At 33.1% G+C, this 26421-nt stretch overlaps 1 protein-coding gene and 1 non-coding gene across 2 annotated transcripts; one reads left to right on the plus strand and one right to left on the minus strand.

The window, feature by feature from the left end:
* Positions 1–235: 235 nt before the first annotated feature.
* Positions 236–26421, minus strand: Smp_004710 (hypothetical protein). Its single transcript, XM_018796212.1, has 2 exons — positions 26090–26421; positions 236–758 (listed from the first exon to the last, which is right to left on the minus strand). Exon 2 carries the CDS (start codon positions 729–731, stop codon positions 348–350), a length of 384 nt encoding a protein of 127 aa, XP_018650447.1. The 5' UTR covers positions 732–758; positions 26090–26421; the 3' UTR covers positions 236–347.
* Smp_tRNA_00120_Pseudo_TTG.1.1 lies at positions 3165–3239 on the plus strand. Its single transcript has one exon. It is a non-coding gene (tRNA).

A 26421-nucleotide genomic window follows, 5' to 3' on the forward strand; every position in this document is an offset into this window, starting at 1 on the left:
AACCTCTAGACCATTGAACCGGCATCCAACGGTGTTAATATTCAACTGTGATGGATCCACGACATTGCGTGACCATCTTCTATCGTCTTTGGTGAGTAGTTTCCTCATCTGACACAGATTAGTTTCATTGACAATGGCTTCTTTTGACCGGCTTATTATTTTAAAGAAATTCAAAAATTTCCACAACTCGATACTAAAAAGATCTAGTATTTACCATTTATATAAAACAAAACTTCATCTTTATAATTTATTATTCAGACATGTTATATAATGAATACATATATGTCTGGTGAAATGTTTTGTATGCATATGTGTGTAAGTGTTCACGTGTTTAAAACTATCTTCAATTACGAATGAAATCTAGTTGGTGCTGGTAGCCCTAAAATGAACCTTTTATGTTGTCTAAGTGATGGTGGTAAACCAAGTAGGAAACGTTTATGTTCAACTTTAGGCGGTAGACCAAGTAGAAATCTTTTATCTTCATTGAATAAATCATCATCAGCATCAATATAATCTGGTCTATAGCCATATCCATACATTGGACGTCTGTAACGGTTAAACGAATATGAAGGTTGGCTTAACCTTTTGGGTGACGGTAAAGCTAACAGAAAGCGTTTATCTGCACTGATATCTGAAGGATCATTATCAGAGTCCATGCAATTAGTATGACTAGTTAGTATTAGAAATCCAATAATCATACAACAGAAGAGTTGAAACCAATAATTAGTCATATTAATTGGATATTTCGTAAATAATATCTAAAAAGAAATATAAAAGAAACATACACTGAAGGCTGCTATTTGACCAATAAAAAGTTTAAGAAATATTATGCGCTATTCATAAGCATTATAAGCAAATATGGATAATGGCTAGCAGTGGAATCCAGGATGCGCGTTTCGTCCTATTTGGGACTCGTCTGATGGATGTACCTACATCTCAGAGTTGATGTTCACTCTGGGACTCAAACCCAATAATAACCCAATAATTTCTGTGAAACAGACATTCCTAATTGAAAAGAACAAACTTTTAAAATTTCTCTATTAGTCGGTATACTTGATGTAATAAGGAAATTATCAGGTTTCTTGAAATGTCAAGTCAATGACATTTTTATCGTTTGTATCTACCTACTAAGTCATAGAACAGTTAGTTCAATTAAGCAATACTTATCAAAGACCTCATATTTAAAAATAATATAAACATCTATATGTCATGGTATTAAACTGTGACTGTATCAACTAGTTATATGCTTGTTACAAGTTACAAGAAACAAACAATTAGTTTATAGGCTCATAATTTGATGTTCACACGATTGAATAAGTTCAAAAAATGATCTTGAGGAGATACATTGCTTTACTAAAACCGAGTAATAATTTTGTATGTTAACTTATAATTAATCAATATAGGGATTTAAGGAGATTGCAGTTTTTTGACAGTTGAATTCACTAGTCGATCTAAGCAAGACTGTCATTGAAAACCAGGAAGTACTAGATGACCGTTTCGTCACAGTACGAGACTCCTAAGCAGTGCTCATCCACGATCCCACGCGTGAGTTTCCAACCCAGGACCTTCGGTTTCATGTGCAAATATTTAACCTATAAACCACTGAACCGGTACCCAATGGTGTTAATGTTTAAATTCAATCGTAACATGATATTGCATAACCCTTTATCTAGGTTTACAATAATGGTCTAACTTAGATCGATTCGTGAACTGTTATAATTAATCACAGGATTTATTGTTAACTATCATATTCCTGTAATTGTGTGTATTTTTAACAATTATGTATATTTATCATAGTTGAAAGCGTGAGTCAATTGAAGTTAGACCACCATGGAAAACCTGAGAAGCAGTGACCAGTGGAGTTCAAAACCACATCTGTTGTGAGATAGAAACTCACTGAAGACAATTAGTGAATGGTTGCTCAACTTCGTGGATCAGTTGAAGTTAGACACTAACACCGTTGGATGCCAGCTCAGTGGTCTATCGGTTAAGGGCTTCGGCTCGAGACTGGTAGGTCCTGGGTTCGAATCTCGCGAGAGCGGGTTCGTGGATGAGGAGTCCCATAATAGGACGAAACGGCCGTCCAGTGTTTCCAGGTTTTCCATGGTGGTCTAGCTTCAAATGACTCACGCTTTCAACTATAAAAAAATACTAAATCTCCACAAAACCCCTTCTGATAATTATGTATATATATGAAAAATGTTAATTTTTCACTTTCATGGTCTTCATTTTATTAATTTATTTTATTGAACACATGAACATTGGTACAAGGGGGCACCAAATATACTTCGATAGTGTAATAAGAAGACGATGATTATGAGAACTATGTATTGGTATATTACATACATTTCGAACAATCTGATCACACATATAATTGTTAAGAACATTTATATATAAAAATAAAAGGTCAACTGGACTGGAAATTGAGAGTAAGAGGAGACAAGAATAATCAAGTAAATAATGCGAAAACAATTCGAAACCTAATCACTTTGGATAATAAGCTAGTATTACCAGGGTAGGTTTAAGGGTGAGGAAAAACTGTTTTTTGAATACACAAAGGGGGTTTGAATTTTCGTATGGTTAAGGCTTCAATAAACCTTAGTATACACCCTTTTACATTTTCATACAACACCACAAAAGCCGAGTTGAGATCAATCTTATGCCTGTTTCGATTATATGTTTGGCAATAGAAGATGATGGATGTTTATCCTCTACTCTTATCGGGTCATTTAATTCTATGTCATATAGTTCTGATCATCTTCGTCTTCTTATTACACTATCGAAATTTATCAAAGGGACTAATTGCTTTAAATGCATATACGCCATACAATAACAATGAGGCCAATAGCAGTTATCATTGATATGTGTAAGAGCTATGATACTGCCTGGGTGCCCAGACAGAAGCAAGAATTGTCTCTAGGTGAACAATTTTACAAATGAGGCATTTATTAAAGAGAATATGTAGATTTAAATAACATAATTATATATAAATTCACTTAGTATTGTTTGCCAGAATCTTGATGCTTAGGACTGCAACTGATCACTTTCTTGTTGGACATATGTGCATACTGTGCTTATTGCCTAAGCATCAACGGGAAGATTCAAACAAACAATACTCAGTGAATTCAAACTTCACCCCATTGCACATGCAAGTGGCTATCAGGATTCAGTAGCTAAGTGGATAAAGCGATGACGTTTGAAGCGAAAGGTACTGGGTTCGAGTCCCACAGTGGAAATCAACTCAGATGAAGGTACATCCACGTGACGAGTCCCAAGTAGGACGAAGTGGTGCGCATCTTAGATTCCACTGCTAGCCACTATTCATATTTGCTTATAATTATATATATCTTAAATTAAACAAATAACCTATAGTCAAAGAAAATAGAATTTTATTTTGTTTAAAATGAACATTTTAAATGAATTAAATTGAAATTGTTAACTTAACTGTTAAGAAAAAAATTAAACTTTTAATTTGTAATTTGATACATTGACTACAATTTATTACATTCTGTTAGTGTAAATAAAACAACTTTTGTTCTTTTTTTTCTCTTTTTTTTTGGGGGGAAGGGGGGGGGGTTTCTGCAAGAAATTGATACATTCAACATGATATATCTTAATAAATACATCTATGAGTAGTATCTATATAAAGATAAAAGATTAGTTTTGGTGTAAAGGGGAATAGTTTTATGGTAATGTTATGAATTTTAATGATAATATATTATTAAAGATAATAAACATTTTAATCTTAATCTTTAAATGAAAAGCACTGTACTGATATGTATTTTAATGTTTTGTAGTTGTAGAGAGTCAAAGCAGGTATATTTTGTGACTATTTAATTGTCGGTCTCAAAAAGAAAGATATTTATTGAAATAGTTTATTTACGATATAAAGATTTATGTACTTCAGATGAAGAAATATTTTAAACATGAATACTGGTGATACTTCTCAGCCGATCAAACCAATGATTTAATGGTTAAAAGTTCAACGCCTAAACTTTTAATGCACTACTCCATTACTTGAAGTATATAGCATTCTTACCTGATGATGAATAGACTATGGATCATAGAAATTTTTAACTTCCTATTCTCAGCATAAGAACACTATATAAAACTTTGTAACATCGAATACATTGGTGTTTCAACGATTCTATATTTACTTCGTAAATCTTATTCTTACTGATAGGGAGAATCCAGAGATAACTTTAACGATAACTGCTTCTGTAATGTTAACAAGATACAATATAACTGCCTTTGGCATGTAAAACTATGCATCTGGATAAACTAGAACTGAAACCGAAAGAAATTGGTCCAACTTCTCCCTTTACTATGATCTGAATATCTCACGACTTTCTTTCTTCATACTTTTCTTCCCTTAAAACCATCTGCTTCCCCTTCTATCTTCTCTATAGACCTTTTGTCACCAATTGGTTTATTTATGTTTCTATGATCCCCTTGACTAAATTTAATCTCAATTTCAACATGCCGAGCCTTAACTTCTCAATTATAACTTCCCTATCTATCTTCATGATCAATATAATATAACTATTATCACTTTCTCTGATAAAAATAACGTTTTAATTCCTCTGTTTGTTCTACTTAGGATTTTATAGGATTTTATTATTACTAATTATTGTCATCTTGAAAAATAATTATGTATTTGAGATTGTACAGTTTTGAAAACGTATTCGCCAGAAAGAGAACTCTTCTCTGAAACACCCTTTCTTATTTTATGTCTTAATGGGTATATTCCGTTAACTTGAAATTAATTCACAGTTATTTTAAAATGCCCTGGTACGGCCGAGAGTGGGGAGAGTCCGCTCTCCCTCTCGAAGTGCTCTCACATGGCCACGCGTATATATCCTCTGACAGGGAAGTCCTACTCAATGCCTTCTCGTGGCATTACTGTTGTTTACGAAATTGAGAGGACGAAAAGCGGATGTCCGGCGCTTTAACCAGATTGTTGGTTTCGGAGAGTCCACCTAGGGGAGTTGGAAAACCCTGATTCCAAACCAATGGTGCACATGGGCTCCAGGATCCTGAGGGAACAAATGGAGTATGAACCCATTGTTGGTCACCGGCTACCATGGGACTGCATCTCCTTACATTGCTCCACTGCTTTGTGGATTGAACCTTTAGGTCAAAGACTCTGGGTGTGGCGCCCTAAGAAAGCCACCTGCTTCGGTTCGGGCACCTGGGCAGTTTCACAGCCCTCAGAAAAAGCAAATGAGATTTGTGTGGCGCATATGTATCTTGTGCCTCTTTGTACCAATATTTATGTGTTCAAATAAGTAAATATTTTAAAATCATTCATAGATATCCGACAAAATCAGTTTTGATAACTAAGATAATTACTTATCAGAAAGTAATATGTTTGTGTGCAAAAGAAGCACATTTCGTCCCTATCTTTGTTGTTATCTTAACTTATTCTTTTTACTATTAATACTATTACTATTATACTCACATTTGATCGATTTTGCATTAAAAAATGTCCTTCCTCTCTCTTTAACCATTCCTTAAATCCTCATGCTTGTATGCGTAATTGTTTCTTATATCACTTTATTACATTTAATCCATCTAATACCTTTGATGATTACTGTGACAAAAATATTCCTAATTATCCTATTCCATTCACACTTTAATCCATTGTTAGCTTTTTAATTGATTACTATTTATTTGTATGGGGTTGTGGAGATTGTTAATTTTTTGATTGAGATTATGAATCGATTGATGTTAGACCACCAGTGAAAACCTGGAAGCACTGGACGACTGTTTCGTCCTAGTACGCGACTTCTCAGCAGTGCGCATTCACGATCCTGTTCGTGGGATTCAAATCCAGGACCTTTGGTTTCCTGCATGAGCGCCTAACCTCTAGACCCCTGAGTTGACATCCAACGGTGTCAATGTCTAACTTCAACCAATCTACGAAATCGTGCCACCGTTCACCATTGTCTTCAGTGAGTTACTGCTTCACCGCAGACCTGATTGAACTCCCCTAGTCACAAGTTTTCCATGGTGGCCTAGCTTAAATGGACTCATGAATTCAACTTATAACTATTCGTTTGTGTAAAAAACAACAACAATATTTTGAGTCATTCTGTCATATTATTTCTGGTTTCAATGATAAAAAGAATTTATATTTATAGATATGTTTTACACAATTCACAACTGTACTTTCGTCATTAACCGAAATCACCTAGTTGTCTGTAATCATTTTTGCCAAGTTTCCAATCTGGTAAACGAAATTTATCTTAAACATCAGTCGATATCAAATTCACTTAGTATTGTTTGTTTGAATCTTTCCATTGATGTTTAGGACTGCAACTGGTCAGTCTCTTATAGGCCATATGTGCATACTGTGCGTATTCCTCGATATAGCCTAAATTCACAAGCATTGTAAGCAAAGATGGATAGTAGCTATCAGTGGAATCCAGGACGCGCATTTCGTCCTATTTGGAACTCGTCAGCTGGATGTACCTGCATCTCAGAGTTGATGTTCACTCTGAGACTCGAACCCAGTACCTTTCGCTTTAAACGCCATTGCGTTATGCACTCAGCTACTGAGTCCTGATAGCCACTAGTTTGTGCAATGAGGTGAAGTTTAAATTCACTTAGGACGAAACGCGCGTCGTGGATTCCACAGTTAACCACTATCCATCTTTGCTTATCAGTCTATATCAGCTAGTAAGAGAAATTTATTTGATTAATTTCTTTATTTCATTCTTTTGAAAAATCAACAAAACTAATGGGAACAGATAAAAATTACTCTGGCCTTACAATAGTTAAGCTAAATGATAATAATAAACTTTTCAATATAATCAGACTATTGTTACAAAAATCTAAAAACTCTCATTTTATATTAGGAAACTGAATGTCGATTACATTATTTTGTAATTACCTCCATCTAATTTAGATACAAAACAACAACAAACCAGATTCAATAATATCGAAATAATTACAAACATGCGTCCTGAATTCCACTGCTAGCCACTATCCATCTTTGCTTATTACAAAATTTGATTTCTTTATTTTCTTATTATAAGTTTGTTTTTCTTTTAACAAGAAGAGGTAAAAACAAATTTTATAAAGTTGAGATCATGAGTCAATTGAAGCAAGATCACTATGGAAAACCTGGAAGCACTGGACAGCCGTTTCGTCCTATTGTGGGACTCCTCAGCAGTGAGCATCCACGATCTCGCCTCACGAGATTCGAACCCAGGACCTACCAGTCTCACGCCATGGTGGTCTAGCTTCAATTGACTAATGATCTCAACTATATAAAACTACTAAAATCTCCACAAAACCCCCTTCTGATAAAAACGAATTTGACAAAATAATTTACTTTACTAACTGGACAATCAAAGAAAAAATAGTGATAAAAACAGATTTAATGGAAAAAAATGTCAGTCTAGTTAAAAGTATTCAATGTTTCAGTCAGGCTTTTATACTATAGAAAGATAGATAAGATTGTATTATAAAGTGATTCGGATGAGGTTGTGTAATAGTCAGGAGGTTAAGGAAGAATAAGAAGGTGAAAGTAATTTACGAGTTAGCATTACGAAAGATAATTGTCCACTTGATGGATATGAAGATAAACGACAAACATAAAGGTCATAATAATAATCAAGAAAACTTGCTTAAAGGTAATAATAACTGATTACTTATAAAGCTTGTGACATCAGGGAATATCGAGGCAGTTCGCATAGGATGCACATATGCCAATAAGAGACTGATCAATTACAGTCCAAAATAATGATAGGATGATACAAGTAAACAACAACAAGTGAATAGAACTGATTAAAGTTTAAAATTACAAGACACTAATTTAAAACAGTCAATAACAATCCTAAAAATAAAAAAATGAAGAAAATGGAAAAAGTCAATCCAAACATACTACAAAAGGTAACTAAGGCCAAGGAGGGAAGAGAAGTTGGATGTATGGTTTTCACACGCAAAGTTCGGGCTTGAGTTGGTGGATTACCAATGCTTGAGCAGTGCATAAGATTTTGATTCGACTTCCTTTCGATCCGTTTTCTTTGACTGTGTAGATTATTTTAAAAGACTCCTTTGGAAAGATGTGTCCATAGTTGATTAAATGCTCCTGTATTGAACTAGTAATTGTTTTGCATTCTACTTTTATAAGCCATGCCGGGAGGTGTTCTGAGATGTGTTTGGAAAGTGATTGCTTTGTGCGACCAATGTAACCTGCCTTACATGAGCAAGTAAATTTATGGATGCACGTTGATATGGCTCAAAGCGGAAGTTTATCCTTAACACATCCGCATATGGTAGGTCGGCTTGAGAAAACAATTTAAAGCTTAGTTGAGTAGAATATTTTATTCAGCGGTTTTGAAATCCATTTGTTCAAGAGTTCAGCAACCGTATCTCCTTTAAATTCCATATTCATAAGGAATTTTTTTGTACTGTTGCTGCATTTTCCGGATGATGTCTAGATGTTAAGTTACTATCGACGATAATAAGTCTCAAATTAATTTGTGATGCGATATTTTCTATTCTTCTATAGACATATTTTCCATATAACTATAAATACGAATGTACAGCTTAAGCAAATGATTTCGTCGAAAAGAAACTTCTCTTCGCTGAATTCTCTTTATTTTTATTCGGTGACACAATGAATTATTTTAACTATATATATAACCCGTTCTCGCAGCAATGATCTGGTTTACATACGTTACCTCCCCCCAAAACTACTCTTCAGGAAATATTAATTTTTAAAAATGAAATCAGTTATTATTGCCTTAAGATGAATATATAAGACAACAATTTGTTCAGTGATTACCTTTTTGATAACAATGAAGTTTAATAATCATGCTGTCACTAATTTAGATTCAACTTCAAGCGTTGTTATAGACAGAGATAATTTTCTTTTCGGCATGCTATGTGTCTGGGGATAAAAGTGTGCACCTAGACAAACTGCTCACACATTTCAATAATGATTAAACTAATCCCTCCCTTTTTATTCAAGATCATTTTAAAATTTCTGGTACAAGTATAGCATAATGAGGGCCTTGAGTTGACCATTTAGAATTAGGAAAATGCCTTATGTTATCATCACTTCAATGATAATTGACAATAATCGATTCTAAAAATGCTTGAAATATATTATGCAACCAAAAAGTGAATTTTAGATGGTGCTTTAGGTGAATTACACAATGAACCTGCTCTTAAGGCAGATTGTATGCTGAATTACTAAACGTTATTTAATGCGTATTTAGGAGTGTCTAGTGAATCTAAGTAATATTCTCCACTTCTAACTCATACTCTAAATCTTAGCCCAAAGTTTCCTAAAGTTGTGAAAAGACAGTTTGCAAGAATTACATTATAGCTGATGCTAGTTCATGATGAGAACCCTAACCTTTATATGTTAGCTTAACTCAAAAACTCAGTACGACTCTTAATACTTAATCCTAACCTTTATCCACTATAAATGATTTCAGTTGGTGACCGAAACTCTGTAGGATGATAACCTTAACTAAAAACATTAACCCGAATCTTAATATGTATATTTAAGAGTTAATTGTTCAAATTAAAGCTATTATACCACTGTCATTTTGTTTCTTTGCATTGCTAATTGTTTTATAACCAGGCAACGTTTCCTTATTGATTGATAAGTCACTGAAGTTCGTCAGTATATTATAGTTTTATTAAATTTATTATCACGATACTGAAAGCCATAGTCGTCTTAATGTTAGTCAAGAAAGGAGAGGTTTCAAATAAAAACTCTCAACTGATTTTTCTTTATAAAATACTTCAATTCTAATCATCCCATATACTTCCTTAACTAACTATTTTTATTGTGAATATTACTTTTCCTTGTACCATCTCCCTTAATTTATATGAGAAGAATATTGGACACAATTATAATCATCAATCTTGACTAAAATGTTTGCGATGTTTCTTTTTTTTGTGTACTCCATTAACATTATTATTCACCAGCTACACAATATTTCAAACAAATGTTGTGGTGTAGGCTACTTATATCGACATAAGTATTATATATCATGAGTCAGGGATAGAATATCTGAGAGCAAGAGATTGAAAAGATCAAGAAGGGAAGAATGGGAACAGAATGCAATCAGTATGGAAATGCAGGAACAATGAAGTTTGAAACAATGAATGAACATTTTGCAAATGAAATATTTTACCAAGTAACTCTGTAATTTTGTACTGAATATAATCCCCTTCTGATAATGATCATATGCTCACTAGTGACTGGCTCCATGAGGTATTTCGTGGAGTTCCAAAGAGAAGCAGTCACCACTGGAGTTAAACCAGGTCTGTTGGGAGATATCAACTCACTGAAGACATTGGTGTATGGTTGCTCAATTTCATGGATTTAGACATAAACACCATCGGATGCCGGCTCAGTGGTCTATCGGTTAAATGCTCGCGCGCGAGACTGATAAGTTCTGGATTTGAATCTCGTGAGGTGGGATCGTGGATGTGCACTGCTGAGGAGTCCCACAATAGGAAGAAACGGCCGTCCAATGCTTCTAGGTTTTCCCTGGTGGTCTAGCTTTAATTGACTCATAATGTCAACTATATAATCAGTTTTCTTTACCTACGTTCTGCCTCACTACATTATTACTTATTACTTGTGCTTTAACCTTAAACTTATCATAGTTGATTTGAAAAGAAAATTTTATACTTTCATTTAAGATTAAGCATTTTATTATTCATATTCTGAATGGAATTCAATTGAACAGATGTGTGAAGAATAGCAACTTTCTCATTAATTTCTAAGATGGTTACAACCTTTTTTTAAAATTATAAACAATATAAGTAATATAAGTAAATATTTATTTATTATTAAACTTAGTCACGTCAATCTAATTACGGTCAATTATTAGACATGACTTGGTAACTTATGCAAGTGAAAAAAATTTTTTTTGGGGGAGGGGGAAATAATCGTCAATTATTCTTTTAAATTTAACTATGTAGATTTTATAAAAATAAAAAAAATTTCTAATTTACACGAATGAATACGGTTGAATTAATGTGATCTGAAAAGATGTTTATATTTTTGGGGGTTTGTAAATTATGCTTATTTGATTATATGCATCACTTATTTCAATATTTTATTGTATTATGTTTTTTTATAGTTGAAGCTGGACCGCTATGGAAAACCTGGAAGCACCGGAAGACCGTTTTGTCCTATTGTGGGACTCCTCAGCAGTGCACATCCACGATCCCGCCTCACGAGATTCGAACCCAGGACTTATTATGTTTCGTTATGATTAAAATGAGAAAAGTGCGATATACAGTTGATTGTTAATTTTTAACTATAATATGCAATTGAAGAGAATAAATTTGTTGAATAAAAAGATTCACAGATTAGAATGAAATGTTTAATCTAATAAAATTAAAGTACACTTTCGGAACTATTGGAGGTCTTACTTGTTATGTTAATTATAAGAGAGTACTTGTGTAGTGAATAGGAATAGTAGTGGGCAAAGTCGAATGTATTTGACAAGAAATTACAGAATATCTTACTAAAATCTGACAACCATACAGTAAATATTTAGTTAGCAAACTATCAGTCTATTGCCCCATTCTGGACTGTTCCTTTAGTAATTATCAGTCCATCGTCTTCGATTTTATTGTTCATTCATTTTCATACCAATCGCGTTTCGTCCCCGTTCTTTCTTTATCGATCTTCTAGTGAAATAGATTCAATGCCTGACGATTGTCATATACTACTTATGTGGATATAAGTAACCCACACCACACTTGCATGAAGAGTTTAGTAATATCATTCCATTGAAATAGGATACTTATTGTAGAAAACTTGAGATGACATTTTAGAGAGAATTCATGAGTGACATAAGAAGCATTGTTGCAAATTAAAGAAAATGTTGCCAGAAAATGAAGATTGAGCATGGTAAAAAAATGACTATAATATATACTGATCAAAGGAAGTAAATGTTCTAGAAGTATGAGGGTTATGATGATAAAGCTGTCCATCAATGACATTTGTACTTCCCATCATCCGATTTCATACCAATGATGTATATTGCATATGGGGGGGCAACCGAAATTCTATTCACACCTTTATCAATACGTAAGGAGAAAAATGATTTCTAACTGTATGAAAAAACTTTTGCATTAAATCTACTTCGATTTCAAAACAGAGTAACTAACTGTGAACGTGAGAAAATTTAAGAAGCATGAAAAAACGATATATATTTTCTAATTCCCTTCTTAAAAATTGGTTTTTGAATCAGTCAATCAGTCACAACATAGAACTTCGTACGTACATACATCAGTTCGAGTTGCCATACCACATTAACACAGAGATGCAGTTGTCGATTTAAATCCCATAGTGGTAGAAGTAGTAAGAGTTTGAGCAGCAATGTGAAAGATTAGGGTTTGAAGATGTTATTCAAGGAGTACAATCCAGTGAAATAAATTTGGAAAGACTACTATTTTAAAGACTACTGCACACTGCCGTGCAATAGCCACCAAAGGTTTTAGAACTTTATGGTCCATACGCAGGGCTTTTAGGCATCTCGACGCTAAAACATTTCTGTCTTTGTATACAGTGTTCGTACGTCCTAAACTTGAGTACTGCATACAAGCAGCTAGCCCCTGCCTAAAAAAAGACAGTGAACTCTTGGAAAGAGTTCAGAGAACAGCAACTAGGCTGATTCCCTGAATAGCGAAGCTCCCGTATGGTACTAGACTGACCAAGCTAAACCTATTTCCGCTGTCAAATAGAAGAATCAGAGGCGACTTGATTACAGTTTTCAAATTGCTTAATGACAAATTTGCACCTGATATACCCTCATTTTTCTTGTCTTCCAAAACGGAAAATCTACGAGGACACTCCAAAAAAGTTCACAAGCCCAGAACGAATTACTTGTCAGCTGACTACCGACTTTCCCATCGAACAATCAACGAGTGGAATTCATTACCTCAGCACGTGGTTGAGGCTCCATCCATCGATTCCTTCAAAAGAAAGTTGGATCAGCTGAGAGACCATCATTGCCAGGACTAACACAGGCCATCAAGCCTCCTGTCCTTTCCAAACTGAAACTGAAACTGAAGATGTTATTCAAGGAGTATAATACAGTGACATAAATTTGAAAAGAGAATAAAGATAGGGACATGATGAGTTGTCAAGATTGTTTAAAAAGTCGATCAAGTTGGGAGAGGATTGCGTAGTCTCCTATTTATTCTACTTCAGTGCTTTTAATCGACTCTAGATCAGATAAATTGACAATATATAATAAGGTTCGAAACAAATGTTTGATAGATAGTAGTTAATGATGTTAGGATGGAATTTTCAAGAGAGATTGGATATTAAGAGCAAAAGATAGAGTTATACCAAAATCTTAAGTTGAGATTGATGGTTATACAAATGTCTAGTCTTATTATCTAAGGGAATAGAGGTTATAGACAATACTACTCATAATAAAAACCAATAATTACGTAATAATACAGCATAATATGTACAGAAGTTATTCAAAAGATGAGCATTAGTAGGTCAGTGAATAAACCAGTTTATGTAATAAGTTAAATTATTAAAGGACAAGTATGGTTATCAAAAGGAATTAAAGTGTACCATGCTTCCTTTTTGTATATATATGCCACGTTAGAATTAATTGATAACATTATTCTCTAGAAAGTAGATTTAGTGCTACATTCTCAATTTTCTAATTAGATTAAAAGTTTGTAGATATGGAAATGATCAATTAGGTCTTTGAATAAGCCAGTCCATAGTAAAACTAAATGCGCAAGCTGCCCTACCACTTGAATCAAGAAACCAGAATGTCGAAAAATATGAGTTTGACTTTGACCATCAGATCATTAAAGAAACTACTATTTTTATCTGAACTACTCTACATATGAACTCATTAGCTAAGTGAACAACGTGATGGGATTTGAAGTGAATGGTACTAGGTTAGAGTCCGAGAGTGAACACCAACTCTGGGATGTATGTACATCCAGCTGATGAATCTCAAATAGGATGAAACCCGTGACCTGGATTCAACTGTTAACTACCATACAACTCTGCTTATAATGCTTGTGACTGAATGGTATTATCGAAGCAATCTACACACGATGCACATATGTCAATGTGAGACTGACCAAATGCAACTCCAAACATCAACAGGAAGATTTAAAGAACCAATGCAGATGAAATGAAATCTAGTCGTATATATTTCAGGATACTACACACCTACTAAAGTATTATTTCAATTCCAAAAAAAATTTCCAGTAAATTTATGAGACGACATTTCATATGGAAACTGCTTGTGATAATTGTACAGATAAGTGGGAGACATTATGGTAGCTTAGAATTAAGAAAAGCATGCAGTCATTATTCTCATACATTGGAGTTAGTCTGTTGATCAAAGCTTTTCTCTACGATCTTGGTGAAAAGTATTTTTAATCTGAAGGGGTTTGTGGAGATTTCAGTATTTTCATAGTTGAAATCATGAGTCAATTGAAGCTAGACAACCATGGAAAACTTGGAAGCACTGGACGGCCGTTTCGTCTTATTGTGGGACTCCTCAGCAGTACGCATTTTTATTTGTTATAGCAAATATAGTTATTGGTGACCCTTAGATTATTCACTTCAACATTTCATGTTTTGTAATTAGATCTTTGATTCGACCTTCATCATATATATAGCGCATTTTATTAATAAGCTTCTAGTCCACTTTCTTTGTAGTCGTAGAGGTACAATGCATTTTTAACACTTCTAACATTGGCAACTCATTGATAACTTAGTAGCTACTGGTAACCCTGAAAAACATTAGGAAAATAATAATATAATAATAATGGGAATATTAATAACCGTAACAGTGTTTTAATTCCTGTAATAAAATAATGTTAATGAGTGGTAATATGAATATTAGTTAAATATCATACAATGGAGGGGGAGGATATTGAGTTTTACTAACCATATGTATAAAATTAAAAACAAACCTTATTAGTATCTATAAATCTAAACAATGATAACAGTATGTACCGATATTGAGATTTTAAGGGGGAGGGGAGGGTTTACAATGGAGACAAAAGACGATTATGGTATTGGAGACGGTCCGGATACTTTGTTATTGATTCTATTAACAGTTTAAAAGAAGGCATAATTAGTTTGTTTTTTTTTGGTAAAACATCGTGAATATAATAGTAATTATGAAAATCTTATTGAGTAGGTGATGTACCTTAGTTAGATGACAATTGATAATAAGCTAGCATAGAACAAATACTTTGAAATTTTTTATAATCACCAACATACTTATAACTTTACACTAAGAGCATACGTAGGACAACTCACTCTACTTCCTAATATAACTAATGGTATTCATTAAGTAAATAAGTGATGTGAATTTGCTAAGGTTAGATGAATTTTTAGTTAATAAATCCAGTTGTTTATTCCATATGTATATTGAAGATAAAACTGGTTACAAGTACTGGCATCATTTATATCTTTTTTATAGATCATATGTTTTGCCTTTATTGTATGCTCTTTATTAGCGGTTTAATATTTAGGAATTTACTTACTTACTTACTTACGCCTGTTACCCCTCGTCGAGGAGCATAGCCGCTTACTAGCATTCTCCATCCAACTCTGTCCTAGGAATTTACTTATCCGCAAATTGTTGAAGTATTCTACCATGTTTCTTTAATAGTAACAGTAAAAGTACATTATGACGATGGAGTTTAGAATAATTACAAAAGTATATTTTCCGTAAACCATTTAGTGAGATTAAATATGTGATTTATCTGACCATTCAGAGAGACATAAGTATCTTTCACAATGTATATCTTTTAAGTCATTTTTACACACCTAGGAATTCTATTCTTTTCATAGGAAATCGTGATCTTCAGAACATACATCTATTTTGCAAGCAAAGATGGATAGTGGCTAGCAGTGGATTCCAGGAGGAGTGTTTCGTCGTATTTGGGACATCCAGCTGACAAGTCCCAAATAGGAGGAAACGCGCGTCCTGGATTCCACTGCTAACCACTATCAATCTTTGCTTATAATGCTTGTGAATTAAGGCTTTATCGAGGCAATACGTAGAGTATGCACATATGCCAATTAGAGACTGACCTGTTGCAGATCTAAACATCAATTGGAAGATTCAAACAAACAATACTAAGTGAATTTATACATTCGTATTCTTGTTATACTATGCATATAAATCTCATTTATGAATGTACGTATGTGTTAGTGTCTGTACACGTACAAATATATCCAATGTCTGTTTCGTTGTCACACTACAGATTAACTTTTGTGAGTGATATTACCTTTTGAAAAGAGCAATATTTTGTATAGAAACATCCACCATCTCTGCTTTTTATATTATTGTTTATTTGAGTAACTAAGTACCTGAAATAAATTCGTTCGACTTAATTCCTATTGAGATAACAGGTTAGTACAATAAGTACTAGATATACGAAACATAAATTTATTCTATTAACGTTTGAAGAGTTTAAGTGGTTTACTACTTGACACTTTTAAAGAAATAATTCACTTAGACTTGATCAAGTAAAACTACTCATTTTATCATCATGAATTCATAGAATGGTATTTTCAATAATCATAAATATCCCAGATTATAATAAAACGTTGGTATTTCTCAGCCATCTTAAATGTTATTGCTAGTAGATATCATTTATTGCCTTAAGATGAATATATAAGACAACCATTTGTTTAGTGATTACCCAAAAAAAATCAAACACAATTACTCCGAATTGTTATCTATTAAATCCACTTATTATTGTTTGTTTGAATCTTTCCATTGATGTTTAGAACAGCAACTGGTCAGTCTCTAATTGGCATATGTGCATACTGTGCGTAGTGCCTCGATATTGCCTTAATTCACATGCATTGTAAGCAATGATGGATAGTGGTTAGCAGTGGAATCCAGGACGCACATTTCGTCCTATTTGGGACTCGCCAGCCGGGTGTACCTGCATCTCAGAGTTGATGTTCACTCTGAGACTCGAATCCAGTACCTTTCGCTTCAAACGCCATTGCGTTATCCACTCAGCTACTAAGTCCTGATAGTCACTTGCTTGTGCATCCAGCTGACGGGTCCCAAATAGGACGAAACGCGCGTCCTGGATTCCACTGATAGCCACTATCCATCTTTGCTTACAATGTTATCTATAAGTTTATTTCAGTTTCAGTAAAGTTTATGGTCATTATACTTGGAAAAATGTAACTTTCAAACATTTCAAGTATGTAAAAAGTGATATTGAATATATCATAAAGACTGGTAAACAGCATATTGTTTTTAGCATTCATTCGCTTTCGAAAAACGTTAAATAAGCTTGTTAAATTAAATGTTATACCTTGATCTGAGTAAATGTGAAAAAAACTCGTAAAAATTTCTTTATAATTATCTTTCTGAAGTTTAGAATAATGAATGGTTATAAATCTATTTAAAATCATCCATATGTTCACTAATAGTGTTTAAAAGTGTAGTTATCAGATCATCTTGATTAACTGTGACGCAGAGGTATTTATGTACTTAAACACATAAATATTGGTATAAGAGAGCGCAAAATATATATTCGTCACATAAATCATTCGAGCTGGGATACCAAAACAGGTGGTTTTCTTGGGGGACCACACCCGCAGCCTTTGACCTGAAGGTCCAATCCACAAGGCAGTGAAACAACGGGAAGGGATGTAGTCCCACGGTAGCCGGTGACCAACAATAGGTTCATACTCCATTTGTTCCTTCAGGATCCTGGAAGTCATGTACACAATTGGTTTGGAATCAGGGATTTCCAACTCTCCTAGGTGGACGCGCCATGTCCACCAACCCGGTTAAAGTATCGGACACTCACATTCCGTCCTCTCAATTTCGTAAACAACCTCGCGACGAGAAGGCAGCGAGTAGGACTTCCTTGACAGTGATCGCAAGCACGTGACCATTTGAGAACACTTGGAGAGGACGAGCTGACTCTCCCCATTCTCAACCGTACTAGGGCCGGAAGGCGATTTGTTGAAATATAACTTAGAAATACGTTTAGACAAAAAAGAGATACCTTCGTTAATGTATATGCAATAGAACTGATGACAGTACATATTACCTAAAATCACTACTGATTATCATTATTTATTATTGTAACTTTTATAATGGTTCACAAGATTACGTCCAGTGCTTTCAGGTTTTCCATGGTGATCTAGCTTCCATTGAATCATGAATGCGACTATAAAATTACTATAATCTTCACAAAACCCCTTTCTGATAAAATTATTTTGTTTAAAAATATTGTTATCGGTATACACTTCTTTTTTCGTATTCGAACTTATTTAAGTGAATCATTGGTATAACCTGAACGGATAAAATGAATACGTAACATGTAAAAATGTGTAACTTTACTATAGTGCTGAACCAATTGGAACGTTACAGATGATTTTGTGAGCTTAAAGTCATCTTTTAAATAAAAATGGGAAATTTCATAAAAACTGTATGTTTCGTTTGGGAAGCAATCAAATTCTTTAGAGTATGGTGGTTTTGGGAGACGTTTTATTTCTTTTAGCCTTACTATCAATCTTCCCATATTATTATTGAAGAAACATTGGTAGAGATTCTCAATTATTCGAATGTAAACGGGTCCATTTCCAGGTATTTTCAAGGATCATGGATAATTTAACAGTGAACTCCTTGTTGTCCACAGAATCTTCATTAACAAATTTGCTAAAGGATTTGTTCAAACAAAGTTTTGAAAAAACCACGACTCGTGAAGATCATACATAGAATCTTTATCATTCCTAGTCTGACAATTAGTTTATTATTTAGTAAGTTACTAATGGTATATTCTATTTCAGAGGTGACATTATCCAAAGAATGTTGGAACTAAAATCCATTGATCTGAAGGTTATAAAAATCTAGGTAATTCTTACAACTTTCAAGATGGTTTCAAATTTCATGCAAAAAACCTTCGATAGTCATTTTCTTCATTCCGCTTGTTTCTGCTCTTTAATACAGTTACATATATTGAATTAAGTATATCGTAATCTGTCGTTTCTTCTTGAATAACCATTCGAGTTATCCTTGTTCAATAGATTACAAAAGAATAATAATAATAATATGGTTCACTTATATATTTCGATCATTTAAACCATAGATTGTTAAGTATCTTAAAAGCAAAAAAAAAACAAAATAATTGTATAACTTAAGTCAAGCAACTTCTATTATATCAATTACCCGAGCATATGGATGACAATTATCGGTATACATATACATATAACTATATATACTCATGAAACCATAATGGTATATTTAATAATAGTAATTATACTATGTATATATCTATATAGGCATGTTTACCAAGTGGTTTGATAGATGTCTATGTATATGAAATTTCTGTTTACCATTAGGATAACAATCTGACTTCGATGATTTCATTTCAGATAAAGAAAAAAATGAGAATAAAACGAACATAATTGATTGATCCCATACTTCAATATCCTTTTATTGGACTATAAGACAGAATTGTAAATAAATTTAAAATAAGCATAGATGGATAGTGGTTAGCAGTGGAATCCAGTTTGACGCGCGTTTCGTCCTATTTGGGACTCGTCAGCTGGATGTACCTGCATCTCAGAGTTATATGAAATTTTGAACAATCAATTACTTTTGTTCCATAATACAAATAAAGGTACAATAGAGATATTGTTTTCTATAATTTACAGAATTGGTAGAGTGTAGGAATATCCATAATTATCCTTTACCATTACTACAAAATTTCATTCTATGAATTACTCAATAGATTTCATTAATTAAGATCATGTAAGCAATGAAGAATCTTCTATCAGAACTATTTATAGCTATAAGAAAGATTCATTAATAAGAATATCTGGTGTATATATTATTCATATATGGAATAATAAGATTCTCTAGTGATATTTCTACAATATTAGTGTAGTGAATGAGAACACAAGTGGGGACAATCGAATGTATCTAAGCACAAAGTTACATACTATCTCACTAAATTCTGATAACCATACAGTAAACAGTTAATTTGCAAATTACCAATCAATTATCTCAATCTTGATTCAAAAATGTTGGTTTACATTTTGAAATTTTATTATGTAAACTAATTGGAGTTTGTTTTAAGTAAGAAGAAATCTAAATAAACAATAATTAATGATAAAGGTGTTAATACATGTCACGTTACTTTTTACTAGATATACAGAAGAATTGTAAAATTTACATTATTTTCATAGTTGAAATCATGAGTCAATTGAAGCTAGACCATCATGGAAAACCTGGAAGCACTGGACGGCCGCTTCGTCCTACTATGGGACTCCTCAGCAGTGCGCATCCACAACCCCGCACTCGCGAGACTCGAACCCAGGAGCTACCAGTCCTACGCCAGAGCACTTAAACGATAGATCACTGAGTCGGCATCCAACGGTGTTAATGTCATTACTCAATCTTTATTCCTATGTACTCATTGTTAGTCACAAACAGGTCTTTTATTAGAACAACATATATTTACGAATAATGTTCTTTTTTCAATTTCATCTTTATTAGGCTCCATTGTAATATAAAGAAGGATTAAAATATGTCTTAAACATTAACCTAATCAAGGCATTTTACGAATCATTGATAACAAACAAATAGATTACATAAATAAATAAATAACGTCTATATATATCTACAATTTCAGCTGTTGTTGCGTAGAAAACTGTGTCAGGAGTAAAACTAGACAACTGATATAGTGAACTAACGAACACCCATCTTCAAATTATAAGCCGAGATGATAGTAGTTAGCAGTGTAATCCAAGATGCGCGTTTCGTCCTATTTAAGACTCATCAGGTGGACGTAGCTGCATCCAAGAGTTAAGGTTCACTCTTATTTACCTTTACAGTTCGTAAAAAGTATGACCAAAATAATAAGCGGCTTCATTCTATCCTGGTTGGTCGATAGGGGTAATGTAGTGAATAGAATAGAATTATCTAGAGTAATATATCACTTACCTAATACTTTTCGTCGTGAGATTCGATCTTGTATTTTACATATAGCTGAAGATATAAAGACTAAAACCAACAATTCACATCCTCGTACCGATGAGAAATTTGTAACACCCCTATCACTTCTTTGACTGAATATGGCTAAGCAAACAATTTTACGCATCATTTTTCATACACTTTGTTTGTTCATTTGTCTTCAACTCTTTTTCAAATATATTTTTCACTGTTTACTTATTTAAATATAATTTTATGAATTTTCAATTATTTGATTGGCTTCCTATTACGATGCATTGATTCAAGCTTTTATTGTTCCTATCATAACTAATAGTACATTTATCATTACACTATCAATTTGTACTTTTTATTCATTATATTTATCTATATAATCTATTTCATTATTATCAGTGACTCTTAAACTGCTTTGATTGAAATCATGAGTCAATTGAAGTTAGACCACCATGGAAAACCTGGAAGCATTGGACAATCGTTTCGTCCTATTGTGGGATTCCTCAGCAGTGCGCATCCACAATCCCGACTCGCGAGATTTTAAATGTCCAATCTGTTGTTACCTTACATGGAATGAATGTATTCATTATCATTCATTTATTATGTTTCATTACTATCAGTTACTCGTAAACTGCTTTGATTGATTTAATATTTACAGATATACATATAGGTCTTAGTGTATATTATAGTAAAGCCTGATAAAGTTCAAACTGGAAGAGATAATGTTTACTTATAAATGTTGTTCTTATTAACAAGGTAATAGACTTAAAGTTGTACTTATATTTTTAGTATCTCTTTTCCTTTGTAACCAGTAGGATAATAAACTTATTTGAATTTGATTTTATTCATTTATTTGTCTTTTAGTTGCTGTTGAAATTTATTTTACTAGCTCGATAGTCTAGAAGTCAGACGCTTGTAGTGATATTAAAGGTTCTGAGTACTGTCCACGATAAAGCTGTGGATGTGGATTGTTGAGAAATCTTACATTGGAACGAAATTGCTGTCCAGTGTTTCTTCGTTTTCATTGTTTGTTTAGCTAAGATCATCCCTTGATGTAAACTATGAAGGCTAAACATATCTACAAACTTCCTGACACTACGAACATAATTGTCATTTATATTGAACTCTACGTAAACTTCTATAAATTTATTGAAATATACTCAATCATATCTATATGTAGTAAGGACTAAATGAATTTTGTAATTGAACTACATAATAATTTCTGATTCATATTTATAGTAATGATGATTGATTACTACAAATTTGTATTATAATTTCCTTAATTGAATTCCATGCTTCTCAGTATTAGTTTTCTATTTTCAACTTTCAGCAAATATTTAAAATATATTTGAGATCATGATTCAATTGAAGCTAGACGATCATAGAAAATCTGGAAAGATTGAACGGCCGTTTCTTCCTATTGTACAAGAATTATTTGTGTGAACGAAACTTCATTTAGACCTTATTACTATCTTAATTTAATTACTTACACCTGTTACTCCCAATGGAGCATAGGCCACCGACCAGCATTGTCCAACCCATTCTGGCCTGAGCCTTCCTTTCTAGTTCTATCCAATTTTTGTTCATTCTTCTCATGTCTGTCCCCATTTCTCGGCGTAATGTGTTCTTCAGTCTTCCTCGTAAGGGCTTGTCTTGCGACGCAGTTGGGTGATTTCCTAAATGTGTGTCCTATCCACTTCCAGCTCTTCTTCCTGATTTCTTCCTCCGCTAGAATCTGGTTTGTTCTCTCCAAGAGTAGGTTGTTAATGATAGTGTCTGTCCAACGGATCCGAAGTATATTGCTTAGACAACTGTTAATAAACACCTGTATCTTCTGGATGATGACTTTCGTAGTTCTCCAGGCTTCTTCCCCATACAGTAGAACTGTCTTGACATTTGAATTGAAAATTCTGATCTTGGTGTTGATTGACAATTGTTTTCAGTTCCAGATGTTCTCCAGTTGTATTACTATCTATTGCTTAGAATCTATTGCTTAGAATATATTACTTCAGAGTTTAATCATCGTTTTATTCTTATACAATATTTACTGACTGAAATAAAATAAACACCTAGGTCTTTACTAATTCCTCTAATTGATTCGATAACATTCCAGATAGGATACAAAGAAGCTGTCAATTCAAATGATGCAACTAAACTTAACACTACTATTGTTGACAATTCATTTAATATAAATCATCTACTTTCATCATCAATCCCTTTACAATCTAATTTTTCATCTTTTAACATAGAATACTCAGATTCGTTAAGTTCAAACATTTACCATTACAAATATAGAGAACTAATTATTTTTTTTGCATAGTTAAAATCATGAGTCAATTGAAGCTAGACCACCAAAGAAAACCTGGAAATACTGGACGGCCATTTCGTCCTATTGTGAGACTCATCAGCAGTGCGCATCCACGATCCCAACTCACGAGATTCGAACCGGGGACCAAACAGACTCACGCCAGATCGCTTAACCACTAGATAACTGAGCCGGCATTCGATGGTGTTAATGTTTAACTTCAACCAATCCACCAAGTTGTTTATTTCTTAGATCGATCAAGAAAATTCTAGATCAATCTTTTATTTATTATTATATCTTCCATTTTGTAACCGTTATCTTATTTTCGTGATAAACTATTATACAAATATTTTTTTAAATTTTATTATAAAGATACAAGTTTCTACCTCTAAGTTATTGATAAATGTAAAAATAAACTGACCAACTATTGTATCTATTATGAACAGATAGAAATGAAATCTATGCTTTAAGCATCGAAAATAATCAGGGAATTGAAAAGATAAAGTTAATTTTTATTTTCATAATTTGAATCATGAACTGATTTTTAGCTAAATCATCATTCAAAAACTTGGGAGCATTCGATGGTATTTTGATTGTAGTGTAACATTTCTGAGTAGTAGGTATCAACAGCTCCACATTCAGGGAGAGAATTCATCACCTATGCTTCCGCATTTACCCTTAACCTTTAAACAACTGAGACGGTATCCGATGGTAAATATGTCTAACTTTAATAAATTCACGATAATGAGAAACCGTAGTCTATCGGCTACTGTGGGTAGCTATCTTTCACCCAACATGGTTGAACTGAACTGGTCATGATTTCTCATTAGAACTTTAGGAATAGCCTATTGAAGCTAATGAGTAGTTAGTCACTAGTATAGGGAATTTGTAGAGGTAATTGAGTATTTTAAAGACCATGAACCAATTTTAGAAAGATCATCATTGAACAACTGGAAGTAATAAATAGCCATTTTGTTCTAGTATAGGACTTATTAGATGTATGAAAGATAGTTGATTTGATTTACACATGTTTATGATCATTCAATTTGACTGCTGTGGTTATTAATGAACCATAGTTTGGGCTTTCAATTTTCATACTGCAAGTTTGAGAATAGCTTTACCTACTTTGGTCCGAATATCTACATCGTATAATAAAAAGACAACTAAAGATACTAATTAAGTGATCAAATAATTTTTGATTTTTACTGATAGCATCTATGGTTAGGACAGATAGTGAAATAGGTTTGAATAATACAGTGTCAGTACACTGTATGCATTATTGACAAGTGAAAGTTTCGACGAGACCTAGGTACAGGGTTTTTGTGCAGACAACTTTCAACCATGTAACATCAAAACTGAAATGATCCTAATGATTTATGTGAATTTAAATTATATTTGATGTTCAAGACAAGACAAAATATTAGATACGTTTACCTTCAAGATAAGATCTAGAAAATGTTCTGCTTTAATGACATTAATGATTTAATTCACATTGCAATCTTTTTATTTTCCAAAGGTACAGTCTATTCAATTGAAGTCATTCTGTAAAGATTGGTGAACCCATAGCCTACTGATCTCAGTTGATCACTTGACAAGTGTTTCGTCCTTCTAAAGAGTCTGATACTATCAGTTATACTGTTGAACCTACAACCTACAAATCTCATCCACACACTTCAGTTGAATTATTTACCTTTTTTCTACAATTACATGTATAAACAATTATTATCTATTGGCATAATAAATATACACTGTCTACATAATAAAACAGATATAAGGCACTTAATTGTAAATCTAAAAGTATTTTCTATTGGGGATTGAATTAATCCAATACATAATAGGTAAGTGATCATAATATGGTGGAATTGTGTTCTCTGAGCTGGATGGTTTGGTCGTGGAGCTTTCATTGTCTTTCTGAACGACATCATCAGCACAAACTTCGGATAGAAGTGAAGTGTTTGGAGGTCGACGAAAGCTCCACGACCAAACCATCCAGCTCAGAGAACGAAACTCCATCAAAATCACCTACCTGAGCTACAAATCTTCTTCACCATCTCAAAGATCATAATATGATTTAACACAAATAATTTTCTATTATTAATTTCTTGGTTATAAAGATCAATATTCAGCTGATTGTAGGAGGTTGATCTTGAGAAACAGCCGTTTCGTCCTATTGTGGGGCTCTTCAGCGGTGCTTGTCTCGCAATATGAGGAAACGGCCGTCCAGTGCTTCCAGGTTTTCTATGGTGGTGTAGCTTCAATTGATTCATGATCTCAATTATTGAAAAATTATTTGATACTTAGTCGAGGTAAAACCCATCAAACTACTACTAGTAATATTGAGAATGTTATGTAAACTATTTATTAATAACAGTTATAAATTAATATTAGATCATCATTGAAATTCTGTAGGCATTAGAATGCTGTTTGTTCTTAGTATAGAACTCCTCAGCAAGAAACGGCATTCCAGTGCTTTCAGGTTTTCAGTGATGATCTAACATTATTAGATTCATGATCTCAATTGAAAATCAACAATCCTCACAAACTTGAACTGATGTAAATTCATAGTTGAAAGATTAATTTACTTAAAAAAACATTTTTAATAAGCAAATATAGACAGTGGCTAGCAGTGGAATCCAGGATGCATGTTTCGTCCTATTTCGGACTCGTCAGCTAGATGTACTTGCATCTCAGAGTTGATGTTTACTCATTCAAACATTTTTAATGTTTTATAAAAAGTAAATATAGTATTAGAACACTGTTAAGTTTTAAACATAACCAAAACAACTATTCATTACAATTAACTTACATTTATTCAACAGAATAACTGACAATAGGGTATGTTTCAAAGTTTAAACGAATTAGGTATGTTAAGAATTCTCTGATAAAATAAATTCAACAATTATATGAATAAGAATTAGATTCAATAATAGTGAATTGGATATAAAATATTCTTAAATTTTTGGAGGAGGGGTAAGTAATAAACTGAGCATATACTCAAATATAGCACATCAAGCTATGACCTTGAATTGGACCAATCATATAATAAAACGATTCAGTTATATATTATTGGTGTAAATTATATTATAACATTATCCAATATGATAGTAATTCATTGAAAGCCTGTTTATCTAAATTGTC

Source organism: Schistosoma mansoni, chromosome 2 (genome assembly GCF_000237925.1).
Source record: "Schistosoma mansoni strain Puerto Rico chromosome 2, complete genome".
Taxonomy (NCBI): Eukaryota; Metazoa; Platyhelminthes; class Trematoda; order Strigeidida; family Schistosomatidae; genus Schistosoma; species Schistosoma mansoni.

Bases quoted from the DNA above. Each gene is read 5' to 3' on its own strand.
- Smp_004710 (XM_018796212.1), bottom strand. From the start codon at position 731: ATGACTAATTATTGGTTTCAACTCTTCTGTTGTATGATTATTGGATTT.